This window comes from Lagopus muta, chromosome 2 (assembly GCF_023343835.1).
Source record: "Lagopus muta isolate bLagMut1 chromosome 2, bLagMut1 primary, whole genome shotgun sequence".
In the NCBI taxonomy this organism is placed as follows: Eukaryota; Metazoa; Chordata; class Aves; order Galliformes; family Phasianidae; genus Lagopus; species Lagopus muta.
In genome coordinates this window covers 21,307,304-21,331,932 of record NC_064434.1, presented here as the reverse complement: position 1 = coordinate 21,331,932, position 24,629 = coordinate 21,307,304, and the positions used below count along the sequence as shown (strand labels likewise).

The 24,629-nt window shown below is 36.8% G+C and overlaps 1 protein-coding gene across 3 annotated transcripts in view; it reads left to right on the top strand.

The window, feature by feature from the left end:
• Positions 1-24,629, top strand: part of CSMD1 (CUB and Sushi multiple domains 1) — a 994,481-nt gene that overhangs the window by 522,840 nt on the left and 447,012 nt on the right. For 2 of the 3 annotated variants that reach the window (XM_048936946.1, XM_048936944.1), the window contains exons 4-5: positions 7,302-7,496; positions 23,329-23,536. The exons of the other annotated variant lie outside the window; for it this stretch is intronic. In XM_048936946.1, the coding sequence (XP_048792903.1) occupies positions 7,302-7,496; positions 23,329-23,536 (403 nt within the window). The remainder of the gene's footprint in view (positions 1-7,301; positions 7,497-23,328; positions 23,537-24,629) is intronic. 3 annotated transcript variants of the gene reach the window in all.

Here is a 24,629-nt window from a genome sequence, read left to right as displayed (position 1 = left end):
ATAAATTTTGTTTAAATACATTAAGAATGCTTATAGTTTTCAACCTGCTTGTAACTGTTCATACCCTTTTATTTTTTGTCCAAGCCTTGCCATCAGCTTATAATATTTCTTGTGACCTCATGTTTGCCTCTCAGAGTTTTAATAGTGGTCATATTTTAACCTTTATTTTTTCAGATGAAATTTGTAGCACTTCCAGTGTCTTCTTAAATGCTCTTCAGTTCTGAGATCGCTTTGGTAGCTCTTCTCTACATTTCTTTCAGATTGAATTGCTCTTATTTGAATAAGGATTAATCAGATTTGTATTCAGGACTGCATATGGAGTCTTAGCAGATTCTTATCTTTCTTTGCTAAGTACCTCATTTAATGCATAGATATACTGTTTTTGCCTTAGTATCACGTGATTTTAAGCACAGGATGAATATGATTTATTTATGTATTTTTAATGACTGTTGCTCCATTGACTAATGAAATACACAAGTCTGATTAAAAAAAACAACAAAAACAAACAAACAAACAAACAAACAAAAACAAAACAAAACAAAAAAAACCCCAAAACATTTGCTTGGTTTATAAGTGAAGTGGTGAGCCAGAAGTCATTTTCTGATTATATTTTTGTTGTTGATTGTTTGGAAGTAATTCTATGGAAGGATAATTGGGAAAGCAGGAGTACCTTTGTTGCCAAAAAGTCAAAATGATCTATGACAAAATGAGAAGGTCAGGAAGCAAATGTTGCAGACACTTATAATTATCATTCTGACAAAGTGGAAGACCATAGAAAACTGAACTTTTTCAAGGGGGTGGAAAAGCGTAATTCTGGTATTTAAAAAAAAATGAGTAATGGCTTTTGATCTCTGGTAGCTGGCAAAGTTTCCATTTCTTAATTTTGTACAGTATCTAATGCTATTAATAGCTTTTCCCTGGACTGTTACACTCAGCTTGTTCTTTCTTGTCCTTGTTCAAGAAGAGAAAACTGTATTCAAGAAATATTGCTCACTAATCTCAGCTCAGGGAGGAAAGTGAGTGGGACATCTGAGGCTAAACAAGTATAAGGAAACAAAGTTTTAGCTTTAACTTCAGATTGCTTTTTTTTTTTTTTTTTTTTTTTTTTCCTTTAGAGTTTTCTGGCATTGTTTGTACAATATTGACTTTTATGGTCTTATAACCAACAGCAAGACATTTATTACATACTTCATAATAAAAGTAAACACACTAAAAATAAAATCCATCAATCTTTTGTTATTACCTGTACAAGAAAATTAAAATATCAATCTCATGTGGAAGATGTATTAGAGTTTGAAAGTTGCTGAATACTCCCAAGTGATTTTCAAGGTTGTGCAATCCAGTACAATTTTGCACATCCTTAGAGACTTACAGACACAACTGGGTAAATGCTTGTAAGACAAGAAAACTGTAGATTTCAAAAGCGATATTGAGTATTTTATTTGGAAAATATTGCAAAGATTTAAGTGCACAAACACTGAAACATCCACATAAAGGAAAATAGTTTTCCTGTTATCTTTTGATTATATAAAAATACAGGTTTCTACATGCGAAGGAAACAATAAACAAGCCTTATTTCTATAAGCCAATAAGGTTATTTTTTATATAGTAGAGAGTATTTTACATATCTCTACTAGTCTCACAAGAAAGTTGCCAGGAGATAAGTACTCAAGCATGTTTAATGCTTCACTGTATAAGTTTCCATCCTGTGTAGGTTCCTCAAGAGCTATATTTGAGGACTTTAAATGTAAGTATGTCTTTATTATAAAGTATTAAATTAATTTGCAATTTGCATTTTTTTTCTGCTTCCTACAGTGGACTCTTTCTTCCTCTATATTAAGCTAAGTGATATCCATTTAATTTTGCTAAAATAATTTTAAAGTTAGATAGCTTTGAATATTTCATTCTGCAAGCTAGTTTTATGTCTGTGAGTACGTATATGCACATGTACCAATTGTAAAAAGCTTGGCATTGCAATTTTAGTAGCAGATTTTTTGATACTGTATGTTGAAAGGCTACTTCAAGAAATATATAGAGCTAAATTGTGTCAAACTATTAAATATTCATTAAATTTGTAAGCTGAACTGTATTTAAAACTCTTCAAAAAACATTTATGCAACAGGCAACTATGACTTAGTTGCCATTACTGAAATACTCATTCTTGCAGACTTCAGGGTAGAGCTTCAAAGTCAAACTACTCCAGCATCTCTCAGTTTGTTCTGTTGTATAAAATGCTGAAGGCGTATTGTTAGGCTGTATGGATATAGAGGTTCTGTACTAATGCACATATAAGAAAAACAGAACAAAAAGAAATCTTTCTTGAAGTGCTTGTGGTTTTCGGAAAGCCTTCATCCTGACATAAATATTACAATTTCAATGCTGTGAAAATCAATGACATTTTAATTTAAGGTTATGAAAACATGTAGATGTCAAAATTATTCTTAAACAAAAGAGCAGAACTGTCAATGATGAATCTGAGTTCAACAGAAAAAAAAGTATGTTTTCTCCGATGCTTAAGTAAGATCGTAGCTGTTCTAAACCTTTATACAACAAGACATGATTGGAACACGGAGGTTTATTAACAGAAGCCATGAGATAAAATCCATATACTTCCTCCCTCCCATTCACTATATTTTTCCCACAGATTACTGACCCTCAACAATGTTGAAACTGAGTCAGATTAATAGCTTTTAGCAGGCATGCACAACTTGTGGCCCATGGGCCATATGCAACCTGCCCCCTGCATCACATTATCATGGAGACAACGTTTCCGCACTGAGTAGCTTGACCTGGCCCCATTGCTGAACATCCCTGAACAATTTGGTCCCAAAATGGCCCCAAACATTGCTGAACAACCCATCCCTGAACAGCAACCAAACCATTGGTGCGTGTTTGGCACTGTTCTAGATAGAAACTAGGAGATGGGAGGATGCAGTGCATTTTTTTTATCAAAAATCTCTGCGACGCACAGTAAGAGCTCACTCAGAATTGCAACCACTCCCATCAAACCAGATACTGTTGCATTAGTGTCTCATCAAATATGATATCATTAGTTGTGAATCATCTCTGACCAGTCTGACTGCTTTCTGGAAAGGAATGGCTCACATAGAAAACTAACAGAGGACAGTAGACGTTGTTTACCATATCAGCGAAACCTCTGACAAAGCTCTCAGCATTGTAGTAAGAGAGCCACAGGAGCATGAAAAAGGTAAATGGATTCTGACGCAAAGAGAAAATTGGCTGGACTGCAAGGTTCAGAATGTTATGACCACCAATAAAAAGCTCAACTGGCAACTGGTTACCAGTTGATTCCTTGATGATCCAAGCAGCCTAATGAGATTGGTCAGGCAGGACCTGCCTTTCATGAACCCATACTAGCTGGGTCTGATCCCCTGGCTTTCCCATACATGCTATGTGATCTCATTCAAGGTGGTCTGTTCCATAACCTTCCCCAGTACTGCTTAGGCAGCACTGAGCTCTTCTCTTTGGTGACGTGGACAGGGTCTGAGGTTGTGACATGGAGGTGCATCAGGGCAGGGTCAGGTTGGGTGTTAGGAAAAGGCTCTTCACCAAAGGGGTGGTTGGGAAGAATTTTAGAAAGGATAGGACTGTGCTATTTCTTTACTACATAATTCTGTAACAAATGACCTCTATCCATTTGTTGTATTCCATACCAATGTGGAAGTCAGAACTGAAAGATCAGTTACATATTCATTATAAATTGCTTCTGGAAATAAAAGGGAAAAAGTTTAATAAATAGACAGTGAAATATTACATGCTTTTTAATTGATTCAACATTTATAACTATTTAAAAAAGAAAAGTCAAAATGTACTTTAATGGAGTTTAATATAAGGCATTAGAAGTTAAAAAAAATCAATACATTGACTTTGTAGTCTTTTCCTAGGTAGAAATGGCAAGTGTGGTTGTCCAGTATTCTTCAAAATTAATGTTTCAAAGTAAATTTACCTACCTATCCTTTGGAAAAGTGATTTATATTATTTCCAGAACAGACTGTTTGTTTAAATGGAGCATGTACATGTAGTTGTGTATACATATATATATATATATATATATCCATCCATATATATATATATAAATCCATCTTTTGTTTAGTACAGCACTTTTAGTTTTGTAGATTGAAAGGCTATTATTTTTTTTTCTGTACGTTCCTTTCCAAATTAGGCTACTTTTCTGAGTTGAAACATAGATTTTTGTTTCAATTCCATCTGTGTAAGAAAATCTAGTATTATTTTCCTCTCCTCTTTGCTAGCACTTTTCTTTTTATAATGAGTACCAGTTATTGCTTTCCTTACAAATTATTTTCTTTTTCTATTGGTTTGGAAGAATAGCTCTACATTTATGTTAAAATTAAGCACAAAACCAGAGTCCACTATATAAGTTAGCCATGTGGGCAGGAAATCATGTGTTCTTCATCACATTGATGAAACAACCTGACACCAGTCCTGAATATTTCTATGTATCTGATTTTCTCCCTGCTACTAAAATTCCTACTAACTTTGTAACTCCAAAGCTTCTGTAAGGAGTCTCTGGCTTCTTCCTAACAGGTTTGTGCTTTTTGTTTCTTCCCCTGCTTAAGCTTTTTTCCTTTGTGTGTGTTTTTTCCTTTGGGCCCCCAATATAAGACTGTAATTGGGATAGGGGACTGTAATAGAGGGATTATGAAACAACAGAAAATAAGTATGTTTGTGATAATATTTTGTTGACCATAGGTGCAACTTTGGAAAACTTTTTCAGTCTTTTCAGGAAGAACAGAAAAGAGAACATATTGTACTAAAGTCTTATAAAGCTATAGAAATAAGTTGAGGAAAAACCTTATTCTTTCCTTTTTTTTTTTTTTTATTTTTTCTTTCTTTCTTTTTTTTTTTTTTTTTTCCTAATTTGAATTAAAAACTTCCTCAGTTGTTGTTTTCAAGTTCTGGCTACCATTTGTATTGTTGGCTTTAAAAACTTATCAACTGACTCACAAAAGCATAAAACCAATATCTTCTAAGCGAGAATAGTGGCCTGAGCTTTTTGATATTAAGGCCTCCGGGCAGTTTCTGCAATATAGCTGTTGATTGTGATATCTGTAAAAAACAAAACAAAACAAAAACAAAACAAAAACAATTATTGTTCTGCTGAAGTCATTGCCAGACTGAGCTTCCAACCATTAATTTCAGCAATAATTAGGAAGGCAATTTCCATAGTTTTATAACTGATTTCAAATCTAGTCACAGTAAAAGGTTTGGACTGTCTGGAAAGAGTCTTTCCTTATACGTTACCTATGTTTTTAGAACTACTTTCATGAGAAACCTTACTGCACAGGGCTACAGATTAATATATACTGGGAAATGAAGTCAACACAGGTTTTTACGTCTGTTTTTACTGGTCAAGAGGAAGAAATATTTTAAAATCTACTACTCACGAGGAAGAAATCCTTAAGAGGTGGATCTGCTTGGCTATTCAATTGTACATATCTTTTCTTTGAAAATATTCAGACTAACTGGATTTCTTACTGAAAATCCTGTTTTTTTTCTTCTAAATTGAAAAAAATAAAACAAAGCACTCTATGTGACAATATTCTAACAAGGTGTGTAAATCTAAAAAGCCACTAGTCTCAGTGTTTTAATGCAGCATAATCTGAAATTCTTCTTAGTATATAATAAACATCAAATGATTTCACAGTTCAAACATTAGCGATTCACCTTGCTTCCTTAAGGAGGAGACTGCAGATTCTCAATCCTGTTGAAAGTAAACTCCGCTAACCCCAGAAAAATAGGACTCTTTTGCTAAAAACTTGGCAATAATGAACTTACGTAACATTTACATATGATAGCTTTGCTTGGCTCATACTGTCATAATCCAAAAATAAAATTATTTTTGTTACAAACCTTCAAAAGATAATTCGTTTTAGGTCCAGATTAGAAACAGTTAAATGTATGCAAAGGGAATACTGGAGCTACCTCAATATACTTCAATGAAAATTTTAGAAAAGCACATAAATAATGTAGTTAAATGCTTGATCTTGACAAGTGGTGAAATCCTGTGAACTAGCACATGTATTATTGAACGTGGCTGTCATTCTCAGATCACTCATCTCTTACTGTTTCTTAGGAGGTTATGGCAAAATGCATGCTGGTTTCAGGATGCCAAATTCCATTTTTTTTCTGGGGCTTCTTGACAGATGCAGTGGTAAGAAAAGGAAGAAAAAAACTTACCTGTACAAAGACACAAGCCTAGCTTGTTGCAATACAGTTTCACCGATTAGCCGTTGCCAGTTATGTGTAATAGCGATGCAGGTCTGCCTTGATAGTCCTTCATTGGGACTGTATTTTATCAGAAATCATTGTATTTTTGAATAAATTGTTTTTTGGTAGCATGAATAATAAAAACTGCTGAGCTCTATGTTGTTTAAATTTTGCTGCATAAGGACGAAACTACCTTGTTGTATAGTGTTTTTAAAAAGCGTTTTGACTTGAATATAAAGGCAAAAGAGACTCTTATTTCAAATGTAGGCACTCTCCTATGTCCAAACCATGCAAAAAAATTTGTTTTGACTTGTTTTGCAAAATTACCTCCATTAACCTACCATGACTAGAGGAGCTTAAAGGAGAAAAATTGCAAAGAGAGAGTAGTATATAGGATATAAAGCATAGCTGTAGAATCTAATGGATCATTGGTGTCAACTTTTTAGAAGGCAAATTACTCTCTGTATTCTTCCAAATATTTCCATGTCTTAAAATCTTTCCTTTAGTGTAAGGAATTTTATATGTATTCATTCTCATACATGTGGGTTGTACTTCAGTTTTCTCTTCTGTGTGGTTGAGCATAATCCAAATAAATATCCTATTCTCTAAAGGTTGTTGAAGCAGCAGAAAAAGAAGTTGAGTATAATATTGTTTGTTTCTAGTTTTGGTAGGTACTCTCTCAACCTTAAGTAGTTCTATAATGCATAGAAACTTTACTATTTCAATCAGCTGCATTGGTAGAATATTCATCTATCTCATCTTTCATTAGAGGGTTAGATGGCTTTTGTTATGTAGTTAATATTTATAGAATATTTTGAGATTTGTCTCATAAAAGAATGATGCAAATGAAACTTCCTTTTCTTTTAGGAGCGTTTGCTCTTTGTTCAAAAATATAATACATTTCACTTTATTTGTGTTAAGAATACTGTTTAAAACAAAAATTAAAGCAACTATTTAGTGACAATTGTTTGCCCAGTATTTATTACTTCTTTCTGCAAACTTCATCAAAATCTTTTTTTTTTTTTTTTTTTTTTTTTTTTTTTTTTTAACAGTGTTACCTAGTCATACATGTGGCAACCCAGGAGAAATACCTAAAGGAGTACTTCATGGAACAAGATTCAACATTGGAGATAAAATCCGATATAGCTGTATCTCTGGTTACATCTTAGAAGGCCATGCCATGTTGACATGTATTGTGAGTCCTGGAAATGGTGCATCGTGGGATTTTCCAGTTCCTTTTTGCAGAGGTAAAATATAAGACATGAAATATCTTTAAAATATCAAGAATCTATTAAACAGCAAACAAAGTAAATTTATTTTTAGATAGGTTGTTTGTTTAACTAACCTGTTTTTTTGTGAGATAATTTTCTTCCTAGTAGCTAGTATGGTGCTGTGCTTTGGATTTAGGATGAGGATTACATTTACACCACAAATATGTTTTAGTTGTTTCAAAGCAGTCTTACACTAAAGTCAAAGATGTTTCAGTTTCTCGTATTGACTCGCCAGTGAGGAGCTGGAGGATCACAAAGAGCTGGGAGGGGATAGAATGAGAACAAATGACATAAACTGGCCAGAGAAATGACTTGTACCATATTATCATGCTGAACAGTTTAACTGAGGAAATTGACTAGTACTGGGAGGTGGGGGGGTGGGGTGGGGCTGTTCTCTGCTCAGGATGTGACTGGCATGTGGCATCATTCAGCAGTTGTTGAGTAGTTTCATTGTGCATCACTTGGATCTAACTTTTTACAGATTATGTCAATTTCCTTTTTCCCTGTTTTGGACCTGTGAGAAGTTTCTGGTTTCATCTTTCCTATACTAAAATTTGCAATTAGATCTTTTCACAGTCTCTTTTGTCCAGGCTGGATAAGTCTGTTTCCCTAATTTTATAGCCTCATGCATTATGTTCTTCAACTTCTTAACCATTTTAGTACCTTTATATAGGTTTTTCTAGTTCGTTAATACATTTTTGGACTGTAGGATATTGGACACAGTATTCCAGACAAGGCCACACTAGTGTCAAACAGATAAGCTAATAGTTTCTCTTCAGATGCTGGCTATATTCTTGCTCATGCAACCCAGTAAGAGGCTAGTTTTCATTGCTGCAGAAGTGTACTGCTGACTCAGCTTGTGCTTCACTAAACAATTTTGTCAGAGTTGCAACCTAGCAAGTATTTTTGAATGGCATGATCCTGTTCAAGCTGCAGAAATTTTCTCTTCTGAATTTAATGAGATTCCTCTCTGCTTGTTCTTCCTTCTTGTATAAGTTTGTCTAAGTATCAGTCATGCCCTACAGGGTGCCATCTGCAAGCTTCTTCAGGATGCATTCAATCCTGTACTTCAGATCCATGATGAAAATATTATATAAATTCATCCCCAATTGGAATACCGGGGAATGCTGCAATAAACTGACCACTAGCTTGAGTTTGAACAATTGGCCTCTGACAACTGACCTGATGGTCTTGTCAGTTTTTCATGCAAATCCAAACCTTATGCTCTAAATTTGGCTACAGGGATACAGTGGGGAACAGTGTTGTGAAAATTTTTCCTCGGAGAAGGTGATCAGGCTGGCCAAGAATAATTTCATAGAATCATAAAATGGCTTGGGTTGGAAGGGACCTCGATGATCATCAACTTCCCATCCCCCTGCCATAGGCAGGGTTGCCTATTGCTAGATCAAGTACTAGATCATATTGCCCCAGGCCCCAACCAGCCTGGCCTTAAACACCTCCAGGGATGGGTCATTCACAATCACTCTGGGCAACCTGTTCCAGCATCTCATCACTTCCTCAGTAAAAAACAAAAAACTTTCCCCTGACGTCTAATGTAAATCTTCTCTCCGTTACTTTAAAACCATTAATCCATTAATCTTAACCATTAATCTTAATCCATCACTATCTACCCATGTAAAAAGTTGATTTCCCTCATGTTTGTAAACTCTCTTTAAATACTGAAAGGCTGCAGAAAGGTCTCTGCACAGAATTATCCTTTTCAGACTGTACTGAAGCCCATTTCCTTCAGCTAGTCTTCATAGCAGAGGTGTCCCATCCTTCCGGGTATCTTTGTGGCCTTCCTCTGGACCTTCTTCCAAAGCTCCACATCTTTCCTGTGTGTGGGGTCCCAAAATTGGACGCAGAATTGCAGTTGAGTGTTGCATTCCCTTTGCCCACCGATGCTGTTATTCCATCACAGAAGGCCAACAGATTGATCAGGTGTGATCTTTTGGTGAAGCTGTGCTGTCTGTCTTGGATCATGAGCTCATCTTTCATATGCCTTAAGTTCGTTACAGAGAGTGGTGAGGTGCTGGAACAAGCTGCCTAGAGAGGTTGTGGATGACACATCCCTAGAGGTGTTCAAGGCCAGATTGGATGGGGCCCTGGTCTGCCTGGTCTAGTATTAGATGTGCAGGTTGGTGGCCCTGCATGTGGATGTGGCAGGGGGGGCTGGAGATTCATGATCATTGAGGTTCCTTCCAACGCTGGCCATTCTGTAATTCTGTACCTTAACATGCCTTTCAGTATGATCTGTTCCATGATCTTCCCAGGCACAGAGGTGAGGTTCACCAGCATGTTGTTCCCTGGATCTCCCTTCCTCCATTTATTTTAAATTAGAATGACGTTTCTATTTTTTCCAGTCCCCAGTGACTTTGCCTGATAGTCATGACTTTTCAAATATGATGGAGGCTGGCTTGGTAACCACATCAACCAGCTCCTTTAGGTCCCTGACATGCCTGTAGTCCGACCCCACAGTCACACTTGTACACATTCAGTCTCATGAGGTGTTCTCAGATTTGCTCTTCTCTTACACTAGGGAAGAGTTTTCTCCCCCAGTTCCCACATAGAGGTTCAAGATCAGGGATGTGAGAATACTGGCTGCCAGTGAAGACTGAGGCAAGTAACTCATTGAGTACCTCAGCCTTCTCCGTATCAGTTGTAACCAGTTCTCCTTTCTCATTTATCAGAGGAAGTATGCTCTCTTTGGCCTGTCTCTTCTGATTTATGCACCTGTAGAATCCCTTCTTGATGTTTTTAACATCCCTTGCCAAGTTCACTTCCATCTGTGCCTTGTCTGTCCTAATTCCATCTCTATATGTTCATTCAGCATTCCTGTGTTTTTTCCCTGGTGACGTCCTTAATTCTGCTGCCTGTACTCTCCCTTCTTTTCCCTCAGTTTGTCCAACAAGTCCTTTCCAAACCATGCTGATTTCCTACTTTCCCTGTCTGCTTTCTTGTTCTGAGAGGTGGAGAGCTTGTGCTCTCAGAAAGGCATCTTTCTGAGAGTAGCCAGCCTTGTTCCACTCCTTTGTCTCTAAGGACTTCTTCTGAGGAGAACTCGTCCAACAATTCCTTAACCTGAAGTTCGTTCTCCTGAAGTTTTGCACTGACAAAAGCTGTCTTTTCCTAGTCACTTACTTGTGCTTCATGTGTTTGGGAAGGATTTTCATAAAGGCATTCTTTATAATCTTTTGGTGATCTGATGTGAGCTTGAGAGATCTGCAGTTGCTAGAGTTGTTCTTGCCTTTTTTGGAAACCAGAAATAAATACATATCTTTTCTCCAGTCACTGTGAATCACGCTTGATCTTTACTGCCATTGGAAGATGTTAAACAGCAGCTTTATACTGCGGCAGACCAAGAGCTCCTGGATGCATACTGTTAAGTAGCATGAAATTCCACACACACCATTTATTTGTGTAGTCTCTAAATTGTTCCTGCTGTTTTGATTACTAGTTTTCTCCCCAAAACATCTCAGTGGTATTGTGAATTCAGAACCCTGAGTGCAGCCTCTGCCATGTCCTTCAGTTTCCTTTTGAAGTAGAAATGCATATAGAATGGTTTCCAGAATACCTTCTCTTCACGTTCCTCGCAAGTTTCATTTCTTCTAAATTTTGACCTTTCTCCTTTTATCTCCATATTTCTCAGCAATACTTCTATGTTCCTGTTGAGTAGCTTGTCCCTTCTTTCACCTTTTGTATGCCACTGTTTTGCATTTGAGATAAAGTACCTCAGTCAGGAATTCCCTATTCAGCCCTCAGCAGCCTCCTTCTATGACTACTCATTTATGTACAGAAAGAGATGGATCACTCTTGAGCTTTGAGGAAGCTGCCCTTGAAGTCAAACAAGCTCCCCTGGGCCCTCTAGCTCTTCAAGGCATTATCCCATGAGAGCCAGTCTACCACTTCACAAGCAAGTTAAAATCTGTTCTGCTGAGCTCCAAGGAGTTTATCATATTACTTGCCTCCCTCATATCTCTCAGGATTTTCAACTTGTAGTTATTAGAACTGCAGCTGGCATTGAGTATCACTTCTTTGATTTGTTCTTTGTTTCTACACCTAATTCCTTTGTCCAATGCCTGCATTAAAAATAAAATTCTTCCCAGTGAACTCAGGAATCTAGTGGATTGATTGCCAGTTGCTGTGCTGCCATCCATAGAGATGTTGAGGTGATTAAAGTCTTCAGTAAGAACCTGAATATGTGGTTGAGAAGCTTAGTAATTTAAAGTTTTAATCATTTCTTCTTGATCTTCTTAACACTTAATGTCCGTAGTAAACATTCAACATGACTTCCCTATTGGCTTCTCCGTCTCTGTACAGCAAACCTCTGTTCATTCAAGGTCCTACTTTGCATGGGGTACAGGTTCTCCTTTTGTTTCCACTTTGACTAAAAGCCTGTGTCCATCCATCACAGCACTCCAGTCAGGTGAGCTTTCCTACTAACTCTGTAATCTCAGTGACACCACAGTTTTGTGTGTACTTCCAGTTTGTCCAGTGTGCTTCCTTCCCATGTGACAAATTTTTGTGCACAGGCACATGAACTGAGCTTCCAGTCATGTTACTGTCCAAGGAGAAAATAAATAGACTAACTTTGCCCTGCCCCATGTGGTATACTCTGGGCCTGTTCTCCCATTCACTTTGTAGGTTTTGACCTGTATCCATGATGAACTTAGTTTGGAGCTCTCCTCACTATTTTGCCAGGCAGAGCTTGTGTCTCTCCTGCAGTTTTCATTCCTTGGAGAAGATCCTGTTGTCAAATAGCTCAAAGCCCTGTTGCTGAGCAAGTTGCTTGTTTGAGTGTTCTGAAGGAATATGACAATCTTGCCTGAGCTTTTCCCCTTGCATCAAGAACTCCTGTGGGCTTCTGTGCCTATCAGCCTTATCCCAGAGTAATGTCAACAACCTTTACTGCTCAAATTCTCCCTCAGCAATATTATGGGTAGGTATGTGGTTGACTCAACTGTGGTTCATTAACAAAGGATAGCATTTGTCTTCTGTAATAATTTGTAAAGGTTTGTTGCATCCCTGGAGGCATTCAAGGCCAGGCTGGATGTGGCTCTGGGCAGCCCGGTCTACTGGTTGGTGACCCTAAAGATAGCAGGGGGGTTAAAACTCGATGATCATTGTGGTCCTTTTCAACCCAGCCCATTCTATGATTCTATGATTGTGACTGATTCAGCTATTAATACAGTTCCTCACAGAAACTATTTTATAAGCATTTGTCCTAAAAAGAAAATACAAGAGATAATAACCATGAAAGAAACAGAGATTTGGTTTTTCATGTCTACTGCTTGCATTCGATTTCAATCAGTATGCAGTAAAGAACTTTTTTAATCAATGCTTTGAATGTCATAAGAAAACATTTTTTCTAACCTTTTTGTTGTCTGATCTTAAATGTGACGTTATCCTTCTAGTAAGATGTAGTGAGCAGGATTCAGAAAAAAAATAATGGTATAAGTTCATAGTATCATCAGTGTCTACTAAAAATCTGTTCTCTTTCTGTAGATGATGCCCTATTTGGTAGTGTTTACTGATGTAAGTACAGGAAATATGACCCTGTACATACATAGCTCTCTAGCAGGAAAGAAATTTTGCACATGATTTGTAATTTTGTGAATTTACCCTGTTAATAAAAATTCAAATGGGGATCTACAGCTAATACAGAACTTCTATGAAAGCAAATACTTTGGTGTAGCTTCTGCCAAGAAATGCAAATCATAGCACAATAGTTAAACAATTTCTTAATAATTGATTTCTGTACACTGAAACTTTGCCTTAGTGGATTTGTTTTTCAATTCATGTGGGGAGTGAAATTTATGATGGATGTTGGGCATTCCTTATTTATTTAATTTTATCATTCTGGAACATACAGACATAGAAGGGGCTAGTCATAGAATCACAGAATCACAGAATCACCCGGGTTGGAAGGGACCTCAAGGATCATGTAGTTCCAACCCCCCTGCCTGGTAGGGCCACCAAACATACACATTCAGATCAGGTTGCCCAGGACCCCGTCCAACCTGGCCTTGAACACGTCCAAGGACGGGGCATCCACAACCTCCCTGGGCAGCCCGTTCCAGGGCCTAACCACTCTCCTAGTAAAGAACTTCCCCCTAACATCCAACCTAAATCTTCCCTCCTTCAACTTGGATCCGTTTCCCCTAGTCCTGCTATTGTCAGCCCTTTTGAAGAGTTTACTCCCCTCCTGGGTGTAGGTTCCCTTCAGGTATTGATAGGCTGCAATGAGGTCACCCCGCAGCCTTCTCTTCTCCAGGCTGAACAAGCCCAACTCCCTCAGCCTGTCCTCATAGGGGAGGTGCTCCAGCCCCCTGATCATCTTAGTCGCCCTCCTCTGGACCCTTTCCAAGTCCAATAGTCCTTTCTATTCTCTATGTATTTGGGAAGAGAATGCTACCATTTTCTTCAAGGCATTTTCATGAAAGCAAATTTTAATGTAAATCATAGAATCATTCCACTGTGCCATTCAAGATAATACAGAAGATTAAAAACAAAGCTACATTATTTATATATATATTATAAATATAATATAAAAATATTATATATATTTATATATATGTAATATATATAAAATAATAGCATCCTTATTCTTTGTTGCGTGTTTAACTGATGCTGGCAAATGGCAATTTTCTGCAATTTTGTTGCTTAATATTTTAAGAAACATTAAGAAGCTGGTGTTGAGTAATTTATACATTATCCAACTGAGCAATTGCTGTTTCTACTAGAAAAAATTATAGTGAATTACTAACTCTAAGGAAGATAGATACAGCATTCATTCTTGTATCTATAATATTGCTTTCTGTCTTCTACTCAGTATAGCCCTGCAGAGAGTAATGAGACAGAACTGCACTGTGATGGCTTATAATGAATTCTGATCAGAGGTCAGGATGATTTAGCCAGTTTCATTTTTAGACCATTTTGATCATTTGCGTGTAAAAACGTTTGTTTGTTTGTTTATGTCCCTCAATAAACAATTATTTTTGTGTGTAAAATTATGGCAGTTTCCAAACTGAAAAAGATAGGGAAAAAAAAAAAAAAAAAAAAGCAACAACAAAACAACAACAAATGAAAAGTTCAAAACCAAGAATTTATGGGAAGAAAATGGTTTACAAATTTATTGTCTTAAAAAAAATTGACAAGGTGTATCATTCAGTGATCCATGTAAATTCTTCTGCTTTTTTGCCCTGCAATGTGAAAAACTCTTTGTTGTCTCTATCTTAACTGCTGTATCAGTGTCACAGTGTCTTCTTTCATCTTGGGGTTGCAGTATTTTGCTGTAAATCCTGAAATATTTTGAAAATCAATTTCATTCTTGGTAGTAACTTCACTAATAGTTGTTTATCGTATGTGGCTACTTCTAAGAAGAACTTTGTATGATTACATTCTCAATTCTCAATAATTCTGAGGATCTCTAGTTGATTATAGTTATATGAAACTTGATTTTTTTGATGCTAACATTAGGAATACAAATTGGATTAGCAACATCATAATTGTAAGCTTTTTCACACAGTGAAAATAGCTACAAGAAGAGCATGTAATATATTACACTACGTATTTTATAAGAATAAAATGACCAAGTAATGTGAACTACATGTCAGAAATGTACACAAGCATCAAGTAATAGGTTTAAGATTTAAATCAATTATTGGAGAAGTGATTAATATATAATGAATAATGAATAATATATAATGAAGGTGTTAGAATAGATAAAGGAAGAGAAGATTTTATGATTAATGATAGAGTAAGAAAACTGAATACAGAGATTCAGAACTGATATTTTTAAACACCTATCAAGTTGAAATTGAAGTTCATCATGCTGTTCACACTTCCACCTGCATTATGAGGTCAGATATAAACCACTATGTCCAGATAGATACAAGTTAGTAAGAATGAAACAAAAATCTCTGAGACAGTCATAATGATGAAGGACTGCATAACTACACGTGAACTTTTGGAAATAACTGGATTAAAGTTCCTAGTTAATAAAAAAATGTAAGTGAAACATGCAAAACTCATTAGTTTGTCCTTAAAGCATTCAACATTCTCCCTTTTTGCTTCAAAATTCTCAAAAGAGGACTCAACTATTAATTTGTTGTAGATTGTTATTTTAGGGAATCCGTTCAGTGTTTAAAAAAAAGAAAAAGAAAAAAAAAAAAACAGAGGAAGAATTCTTCTGGTGAAGAATTATCATATCACCAGAAAAGAGTTTACGATGCTTAATTGAAAAGAATCTTTACAAAATATCCAGATCTTTTATTTCTGTAGGACAGTGGATGAGATTACAAATTTATGATTGTCAAAAATCTAAAGCTTGCTATCCTTTTTTAAAATCACATTTTTTTGCAAAGTAATTGTAGCAGAGTTGGGGTTTGGATTCTGTTTGCTCAAACGTACTGTCAGTAGCTGAACTTTTCTGCCAGGTTAGTTGGTAACTGTCACGCAGTTAAGTAGATGGATCTATGCCTGTGATAGGGGAGCAGTAAGTCCATGGGCCCACTGGCCCCCAAAAATGGGAAGGGAAAAAGAAAAGGGGTAGGGAGATGGGAGCTGTGCTCAAGGAAAAAAAGAAACAAAAGCAGAACTGTGGCAACAATCTAAGGAGGTAAACTTATTTTACTAACTATGATATTGGAATGCAAGATAACGCAATGTAATACAATTTAATTGAAATTGAGACTAATAAATCAAATAAAATAGGAGAAAGAGGGAGAGAGAATTTTCTGAAACCAAGCAAACCTGAAAAGCATACGGCTTGAAAGCGTCCCCCTCTCTGCCAGGCAGTGAGCAAAAGCAAAAAAACAACAAAAAAAAATTAATGGACTAGATCCCGTGATTTCCATGATGTACCTTCCTCTCTGGTCATGAGGTGCTCTGGGATATGCAGTTCTTCTTCTCTTTTGAGATCCAGGTATCTGGACTATTAACTCTTTAATTACCCGTGCTTTGCATGTTGTTATGATGTGGAATACCAATAGCAAAAATTACAAAACCATGACATTAACTAACCATGATAATTTCTGCAATTTTTACAAAATCCCACTGTACTTGAAATCAGAATTATTTTGAAGTTTCCTTTGAAAAGCCCAGAGAGAGAAAGAAAATTCATCTCAGATGCATGGGTTAAAGATTATTTAATTAATTTGGAGATCATCAACAGCAAAAGAAGAAACTGAGAAACTGAGGCACATTGATAGACACTCATCTGTGCTACAATATATCTAGATCAAAGTAATTATAGGAAAGACAAAGTAATTTTTTGACATGTTTCCAGTTCTTAAAACACAGAAAAGGACAGTGTTTGGCTTTTAACTATCCAAAATAAATAATGGAGTCGTAGAATGTTTTGGGTTGGAAGAGGCCTTAAAGACCTAGTTGCAACTTCTTTTCCTTGGGCAGAGTTGTAATCCACTAGATCAGGCAGCCCAGTTTCATCCCACCTGACCTTGAATGCCTCAAGGGATGAGGCATCCACTGCTCCTCTAGGCAGCCTGTTCCAATGCTTCGTTATGCTTTGAATAAAGAATTCCTTCCTAACATGTAGCCTTAATCTCCCCTGTTTAAGTTTAAAACCATTCCTCCTTGTCCTATAATTATCAAATAAGATCTATACAAGACTAAAGCATGATTGAATATGAGCAAGTAAAACTGTATCCTTTGATGGTTAATTAGTTGACTGACTTAGCCAACTAATCAACTATCACCTTCTGCCTCTTACTTGTTCAGTAGCACCTGATAAACTTGCATATGGTGTTCTTTCTGTTCCTGTGAACACTGGTGTGCTCCACTTGGTGCAAACTTTGCAATATTACAATGTTACTGTCATCATTTTCAACATATTGAAGCTGATATTCGCTCTCTGCAGAGTTCGCGATCATAATCTGCTGATTCGTGTGACTTAACTGGTTGAAATGCATTTCATGGTGTGACAGTTGTGCATTTCCAGAATGTGGTTTGTCCTTCATATTCTTGTTGCCACTGTTGAAACACACTATCCGCTACCTCACTGTGCTCACATCCACTGTTTGGTCTCCATAAATTTTCACCAGGCATCAATAGACGTCAATGGGTACAATTTTTTCCACATGAGGAATTCTCTTACACACTCTTGCTTCATATGCACTTTCATGCCAGACACCATTTTGTCAGACTGCCCCTCTGCTGTTTATTAAATGGCAACAAAAGTAAATAGTATATTGGTGGGAAGGTTCAGCCTCTACTGCCATATCTCAACCTTAGATGTTGTGGGCCAACATAAAAAAAAAAAATAGGATATATGATTTTCAGAAAAAAAGTAATATTTTTCATTATCTGCAGTAATTACATAGTGATTCTTTTTATTTGTATATGCATCTTCACAAGCCAACAGTATGCACTTGCAGCCTGGAATGCCAACTGCATCTTGGGCACCATCAAAAGAATTATGGCTAGCAGGACAACTATGGATCCAAGTTGAAGGAGGGAAGATTTAGGTTGGATGTTAGGGGGAAGTTCTTTACTAGGAGAGTGGTTAGGCCCTGAAACGGGCTGCCCAGGGAGGTTGTGGATGCCCCATCCTTGGACGTGTTCAAGGCCAGGTTGGATGGGGTCCTGGGAAACCTGATCTAAATGTGTATGTTTGGTGGGCCTGCCAGGCAGGGGGTTGGAACTACATGATCCTTGAGGTCCCTTCCAACCCGGGTGATTCTGTGATTCTGTGATTCTGTGACAAAGGAGATGATTGTCCCTCTCTGCACTGCTGTTGTGAGGACCCACCTGGAGTATTGTGTCCCTACTGGGGGTGCCCTGCACAAAAAGATGTAGAACTGTTAGAGCAGATCCAGAGGAAGGCCACAGAGACGATCAGAGGACTGGAGCACCTCTTTTGTGAGGACAAGCTGAGGGAGCTGGGCTTGTTCAGCCTGGAGAAGAGAAGGCTCTGAGGAGATCTCATTGTGGCCTTCCAGTACCTAAGAGAACTTATCAACAGGAGAAGGATCAACTTTTTGCACAAGTAGATAGTGACAGGATAAGGAGGAGTGGTTTTAAAGTAAATGAAGGGATATTTAGCTTACACGTTATGAAGAAATTTTTCACTCAGCGAGTAGTGAGGTGCTGGCTCAGATTGCCCAGAGGAGCTGTGGAGGCCCTATACTTGGAGGCATTCAAGGATAGGTTCGATGGGGTCCTGGGCAGTCCGATCTAGTGGGTGGCAGCCCCGTACATGGCAGAGGCATTGGTACTAGGTGATCTTTAAGGTCACTTCCAGCCTAAGCCATTCCATGATTTGATGATTCTATGATATATTTGTTACTGTTTTATCTAGACTACTTGTATTTCCTGTATGTATTTTATTTTCAAGTGGTGCAAGCCATATGAGTTTGCATGCACACTTGATCTAATATGCATGTTTTCTTAGTTTCAAGCACTTAAATCTTACCACTGAGAGATCCAAATATTTGTAGCTTTACACTTCAAGTAGTCATTTACACTGATAGAAACAGCAGTTTGTGCAGTTGCTCATAACTTCAAAATAACCATGAGTGCTTAGAATTAATTACTTGCATGTTTTAACAACCAATTTGTTAATCACTTAAGAGTCTGAATTGTTGAAACCTGAAGCAGTATATCCTATAAAATTGCTTCTAGCACAGCAATGCATTAAGATTTCCATGCAATGTCCTAGCTTCACAGAAGCATCAAATAGAGAAAACTGTGGCCAAGGAGAGTGATTAATCCAAGAGGTGAACTAGCTCTCAGGCCTGCTGGTGAAACACAACTTATGCCCAAAAGGCCAAACTCTACCCAAAAGTAGTGTTGGCACATCCTGCCTGCCTATGCTAACTCTTATGTGACTTATTGTGTTACAGCATTCAACAGTTTGGTTGCCTCAGAGTGGATGCTGTCTCCGTATGAGGAAACCTGGAAACCATAGGCTTTTGGAACATAAAACATATGTCAGTGGCAATACAGATTTATATGTTCCTACCTGACTAATATCTGCTTTCCACTTCTGTGCTAATTTGGTTCCTTGCAGATATCATAGAAATGCTGTTCTTGAATTGATTAAAAAGCAATGCATTGCTCCAGGGCAGATAGGTGGAATAGACTGAGATCCTCCATTTTTTGTTGATAGTGTACAGTGTATAAATTTAGACTTCTGTATGTGATTACCAGAAATAATTAGCTACATAGCCTTCCTTGTCAGCTGTAAAAGTCAAAGCTTTACTGCTCAAAGCTTAGTACAGTGCAGTGCAGCATAAATAATGGGTAGTACTGAAATTCCCACTAATATGTTACTTAATGCCAGTTTAAGCACAATGGGAGATGATGTCACTGAAAATGTTGTCATAGCAAAATGTAATGGCACATACCCAGTACCAAAGCATTTCGGACAACCTAGGAAGTATATGGATAATTAAGAATACGGAGGAAATATGTGGATAACTAAGTATATGGGTGAGAAAATAATCCCTTCTGTCTTTCAAAGGTACAGATATAACCTATACGCTTTTATTAACTGGAACTCCTATCCTAACTATTCTTTTATTTTGATTCCTAAAATAACTAGCTAACTAAGTACATAAGTATGCACAATTATGGCAAAGCATGAACAAGTGTAAAACTTGAAAAATAGAGGTGGAAATCAGCAGTTTTTGTTGTTTAAGGGTTCACACAAACTCTAATATGGATGATGACCACAGTGAAAATCAATAACTAGCTGTTACGTTCTGTACTGAAATATTGGCAGAATATGTATGAAATTAATTTGTTCTTTGCTCTGTTGATGATCTTATGTGAAGTGCTTTAAAACTACAAAGTTTAAAATAAAAATGGAAGAAAACATAATTTTAGATATTACTGGATAACAAATCATAATTTTCCTTTCTTATTATATATTATATAATTTTAAAATTCTTATCTTTAAATGTATTGTGCATCAGGAATTTAACTCTGATCTCTGACTTTATGCATGAGTTCTTTAAGTTTCCCACTTGCCTATTCCATCAGTGGCACAATGGCTCTTTCAGTATGCACTGAACTGCAGGCCAGGAACTGAATGAGAAGAAAAAAAAATAACAGGGCCCAGACAAGAAGACATTATATTTAGTGAAAAGAACTGCCCTCCTCTGTTTGTGTTCCAACAAATTATGAAGTTTTTATCAAATTTGTGGTAGCTAAGGATGTATACATTTACATACCATATTCTCATCTCTAGATTGGAGAGATACATATTTGAAGGCTGGACTACTGTGTTGATAAAGAATTGGCTGGATGTATACAGCCAGAGGCTTTTAGTCAATGGCTCTGTGTCCATGTGGAGGCTGATCACGGGTGGTATTATCCAAAGATCAGTCCTGGGATCAGTACTTATTAACATATTTATCAAAGACCTAGCCCATGGGTTTGAGTACACCCTCAGCAAGTTTGCTGATGTCACTAAGCCGAGTCATGCAGTTGACACAACAGAAGGAAGCATGCCATCTGAAGGGATCTAGACAGGTTTGAAAAATGGGCCTTTGTGAATCTAATGACATTCAACAAGGCCAAGTGCAAGACTGGGGCAATCCCAGATATGTGTACAGACTGGTAGAAGAAGTCATTAAGAGTAGCCCTGTAGAGAAGGACTTCGGGGTTTGAGTAAATGAAAAATGAATGAAAATCTTGACACGAGCCAACAGTATTGTCTGTTTGCAGCCCAGAAAGCCAACTGTATCCTGGGCAGCATCAAAAGGGCAGTGGTCATCAGGTTAAGGGAAGGTATTTCCCCCCCAGTTTGTCCTTGTGAGGCCCCATCTGGAGTACTGCATCCAGGTCTGGGGTTCCTGACAGATAGTGCTGCTGGACTGGGTCCAGAAAAGGGCCACAAAGATAATCAGAGAACTGGAGCACCTCTCTTGTGAGAACAGGCTGAGGGAGCTGGGCTTAGAGAAGGCTGTGAGGAGATCTCATTGTGGCTTTCCAGTACTTGAGGGAACTTATCAGCATGAGGAAGACCAACTTTTTACACGAGTAGATAGAGATAGAACAAGGAGGGATGTTTTTAAACTAAATGAAAGGATATTTAGCTTAGATGTTAGGAAGAGATTTTTCACTCAGAGGGTAGCGAAGCATTGGCTCAGGCTGCCCAGAAGAGCTATGGAGGCCCTATACCTGGAGACATTCAAAGGTAGGTTGGATGGGGCTCTGGGCAGCCTGATCTAGTGGATGGTAGCCCTGTACATGGCAAGGGTTGGAACTAGATTATCTTCCACATCCCTTCTAACCCAAGCCATGATTCTCTGATTTATGTCAAATAATTGAAAAAAAAAAAAAAAAAAAAAAAAAAGGAAAAAAAAAGATTATTTTTTGAATCTATTCAGAATCTTTTCTCCTTTTTAGTCACACCATTGTCCTTTAGAGTGCTTAAGTATTAAATAAAATATTCTGTTTCTGATTTGCTCCCAGTCCTCCCTTTAATTTTTGTCCTTTATTATCTATTTGCCCTTTTTCAGTAGTCTCCTTTTTAAAATGTCCAGCCAGTTTTCTTCTTCCTTTGATTCAAATGAATCCTTTTTCCTTCATATCTTCCCTTATAACTCATTTTCACTGACAGTCTTTCAACTGTGATTGAAAGGAGCAATTCTACTCCTATTCTTATGCTACCTTAATTAGCTATTCAGTTATTATTCTAATTAGACTGTAAGTTCCTTGTGTCATGCACCTTGTCAAGATGTTTGTTTTTAAATCTTCACATGCACTTATATTATGTAAATAATGCCTAATGATAATAGCAGTAAGCAGAGATGATAAAATGGGTAAAAATGAAACATTTATCTTCTGATCATTCACCTATGCAGAAATATTTTAGTTGCTGTTGCTATAGCTTCCATAGCCACATTATAACACACTGAAACCTACTTAATGAATTTTTAACTTTTTATATCTATGAATTGCATGGGTTGTGTGTACTGGTTTTTTTTTATCATTATCTATTTGTTTTTAATTGTTTTAATGCTCAGTGTTAGTAACACTCAGAAGATTTTCAAAGCTTTCAATAAAATCTTGGGGGAACAGCAAAATCTGTCAAACTCTGTTTTGTAAGCATATTGAACATCATTCCAGACTGAACAAAAGATTATTATGCTCTATTTTTAAAATTTAGCTAATAACCATAAAATAGAAAAAATATTATTAGCTGATGACATGTGAACCTTAGAAATTCCATCTGGAAACAAAGCATTGAAAATTTGCCATCTGTAAACATCCCAATTCAGAACAAATAATGTAGAATGAATTATGTGATTTTATTAATGCTTCCTAGATTAGAAGAGATTTTCAATCTATAGGAATATTTATTTTTTTTCTACAGTTCTTTACAATTCCAAGAAATTAAATAGAACATTAGAATTATTTTAAAATCCATACAATGGAGCCAAACTGAATTTCTGTGATTCTCTGCTCAGGTGTTTCTTAGGTTACCTCTGTGGATACTTTCATAGGACCAAACTATGGTTTCTTCAAATCACCTTGTACAAGATGTCTCTGCTGAATTTATCCTTGTTTGTCCTGGAGCTGAAGAAAAGAAGTAAAAAAAAAAAAAAAAAAAAAAAATCAATCAAACAAAAAAGAACAGAAACCAAAAATCTGTTGATCTAATGCCAGAAAATTTTCTGTTTTGTTTGGAAAGAGATTTTTTTTTTTCTCTGTATGTATATATTTGGGGGTGCTGTACGCACAGCAGAGAAAGGCTTGGTTCAGTAAGTCAGAAACAGGGTGATGCTTTATTTATTTACAGTGCAGTTGCATTAGTAATCACTATTCTGTTCATCAGCTGAAGGAGCATGTGGAGGGACACTGCGTGGAACAAGTGGAACTATTTCAAGTCCTCACTTCCCTTCAGAGTATGAAAATAATGCTGATTGCACCTGGACCATATTGGCTGAGCCAGGAGATACAATTGCTTTGATTTTTACTGACTTCCAGTTGGAAGAAGGATATGACTTCTTAGAGATCAGTGGAACAGAAGCACCTTCAATATGGTAAGTGAGAGCTTTTGTAAAGATCCATGTTTCTGCTTTCCTTTGTTGGTATTTTTAAAAGATATTTAAGGGCAGCTGTGCTTTCAATCTGTAATAGCTACTTTGTTAGATATTTTACTTTGGTGTCTTTTCATCCTCCAGGGCTGAAAACAATAATCTTTTTCTAGTACTTTCCAAATCTTCATTCTCCTCCATCTTCAAGAGTTATATTGGTAAAATGTCTTAGCAGTGAGCATTCACTGCTGTTCTACATTTTAACTTGGTACAAGTATGTTAGCAGATGCTATATCTTGAATGGTTGGCTTATCGTGATATTGTACTTTTTGAGCAAAATTCAGCCTCGTAGAAAAACAGGAACACATAGAGAGCAAATAGATGTCATCTTATTCTAAACGGGCTGTAAATCAGTTCTATTTCTGTACTCATGCTTTCTTTTTTTTTTTTTTTTTTGTTTGTTTGACTCGTTAAAATTTTTGGTTTAGGAATATTAGGGCTTAGCAATATTAGCAATAATTAGCAATAATTAGGGCTTAATTAATTCAGGATTAGTAATTGTAATATTCAAACTTCTTTCTCTGTACCAAGTAAAAGATGATAGTTCTTCTTACGAGTTATTTTAACTGATTAAATTACCTAGCAGTTTCTATTAGGATTTTTCTGCAAATAACATATAGAGGCTTTATACTGTTTTCATCTCTGAGAAGAATGCTTTGTGTTTAGCATATGCCATTGCTACAAAGTGTAGCCTTGGAGAAAAAAAAAATAACAAACACCTAAAACTACTGCAGACCTGCTGCTCAAATGTGGCCGATGGATATTATCTTCAGAATGCTCTTTCTGGAGATCTAATGAATCTCACTTTTATTTTTATGGCATAATATGCTAAGCAATGAAATATATTTTGTGAAGTTCTAGGTAGCATCTGATGAGTTAAAAAAACTTTTGTCAAATGAAAATGTGCATCCTTAGCAAATTTTGCTCTGGGATACTACTGGATTTTGTCTCAAAATTACTTTCCCATTTTTCCAAGTGACCACAAGTTGTATAACAGCAGCCACTGAAATAGCTTTGTATAATTTAAGTGCTCATATTT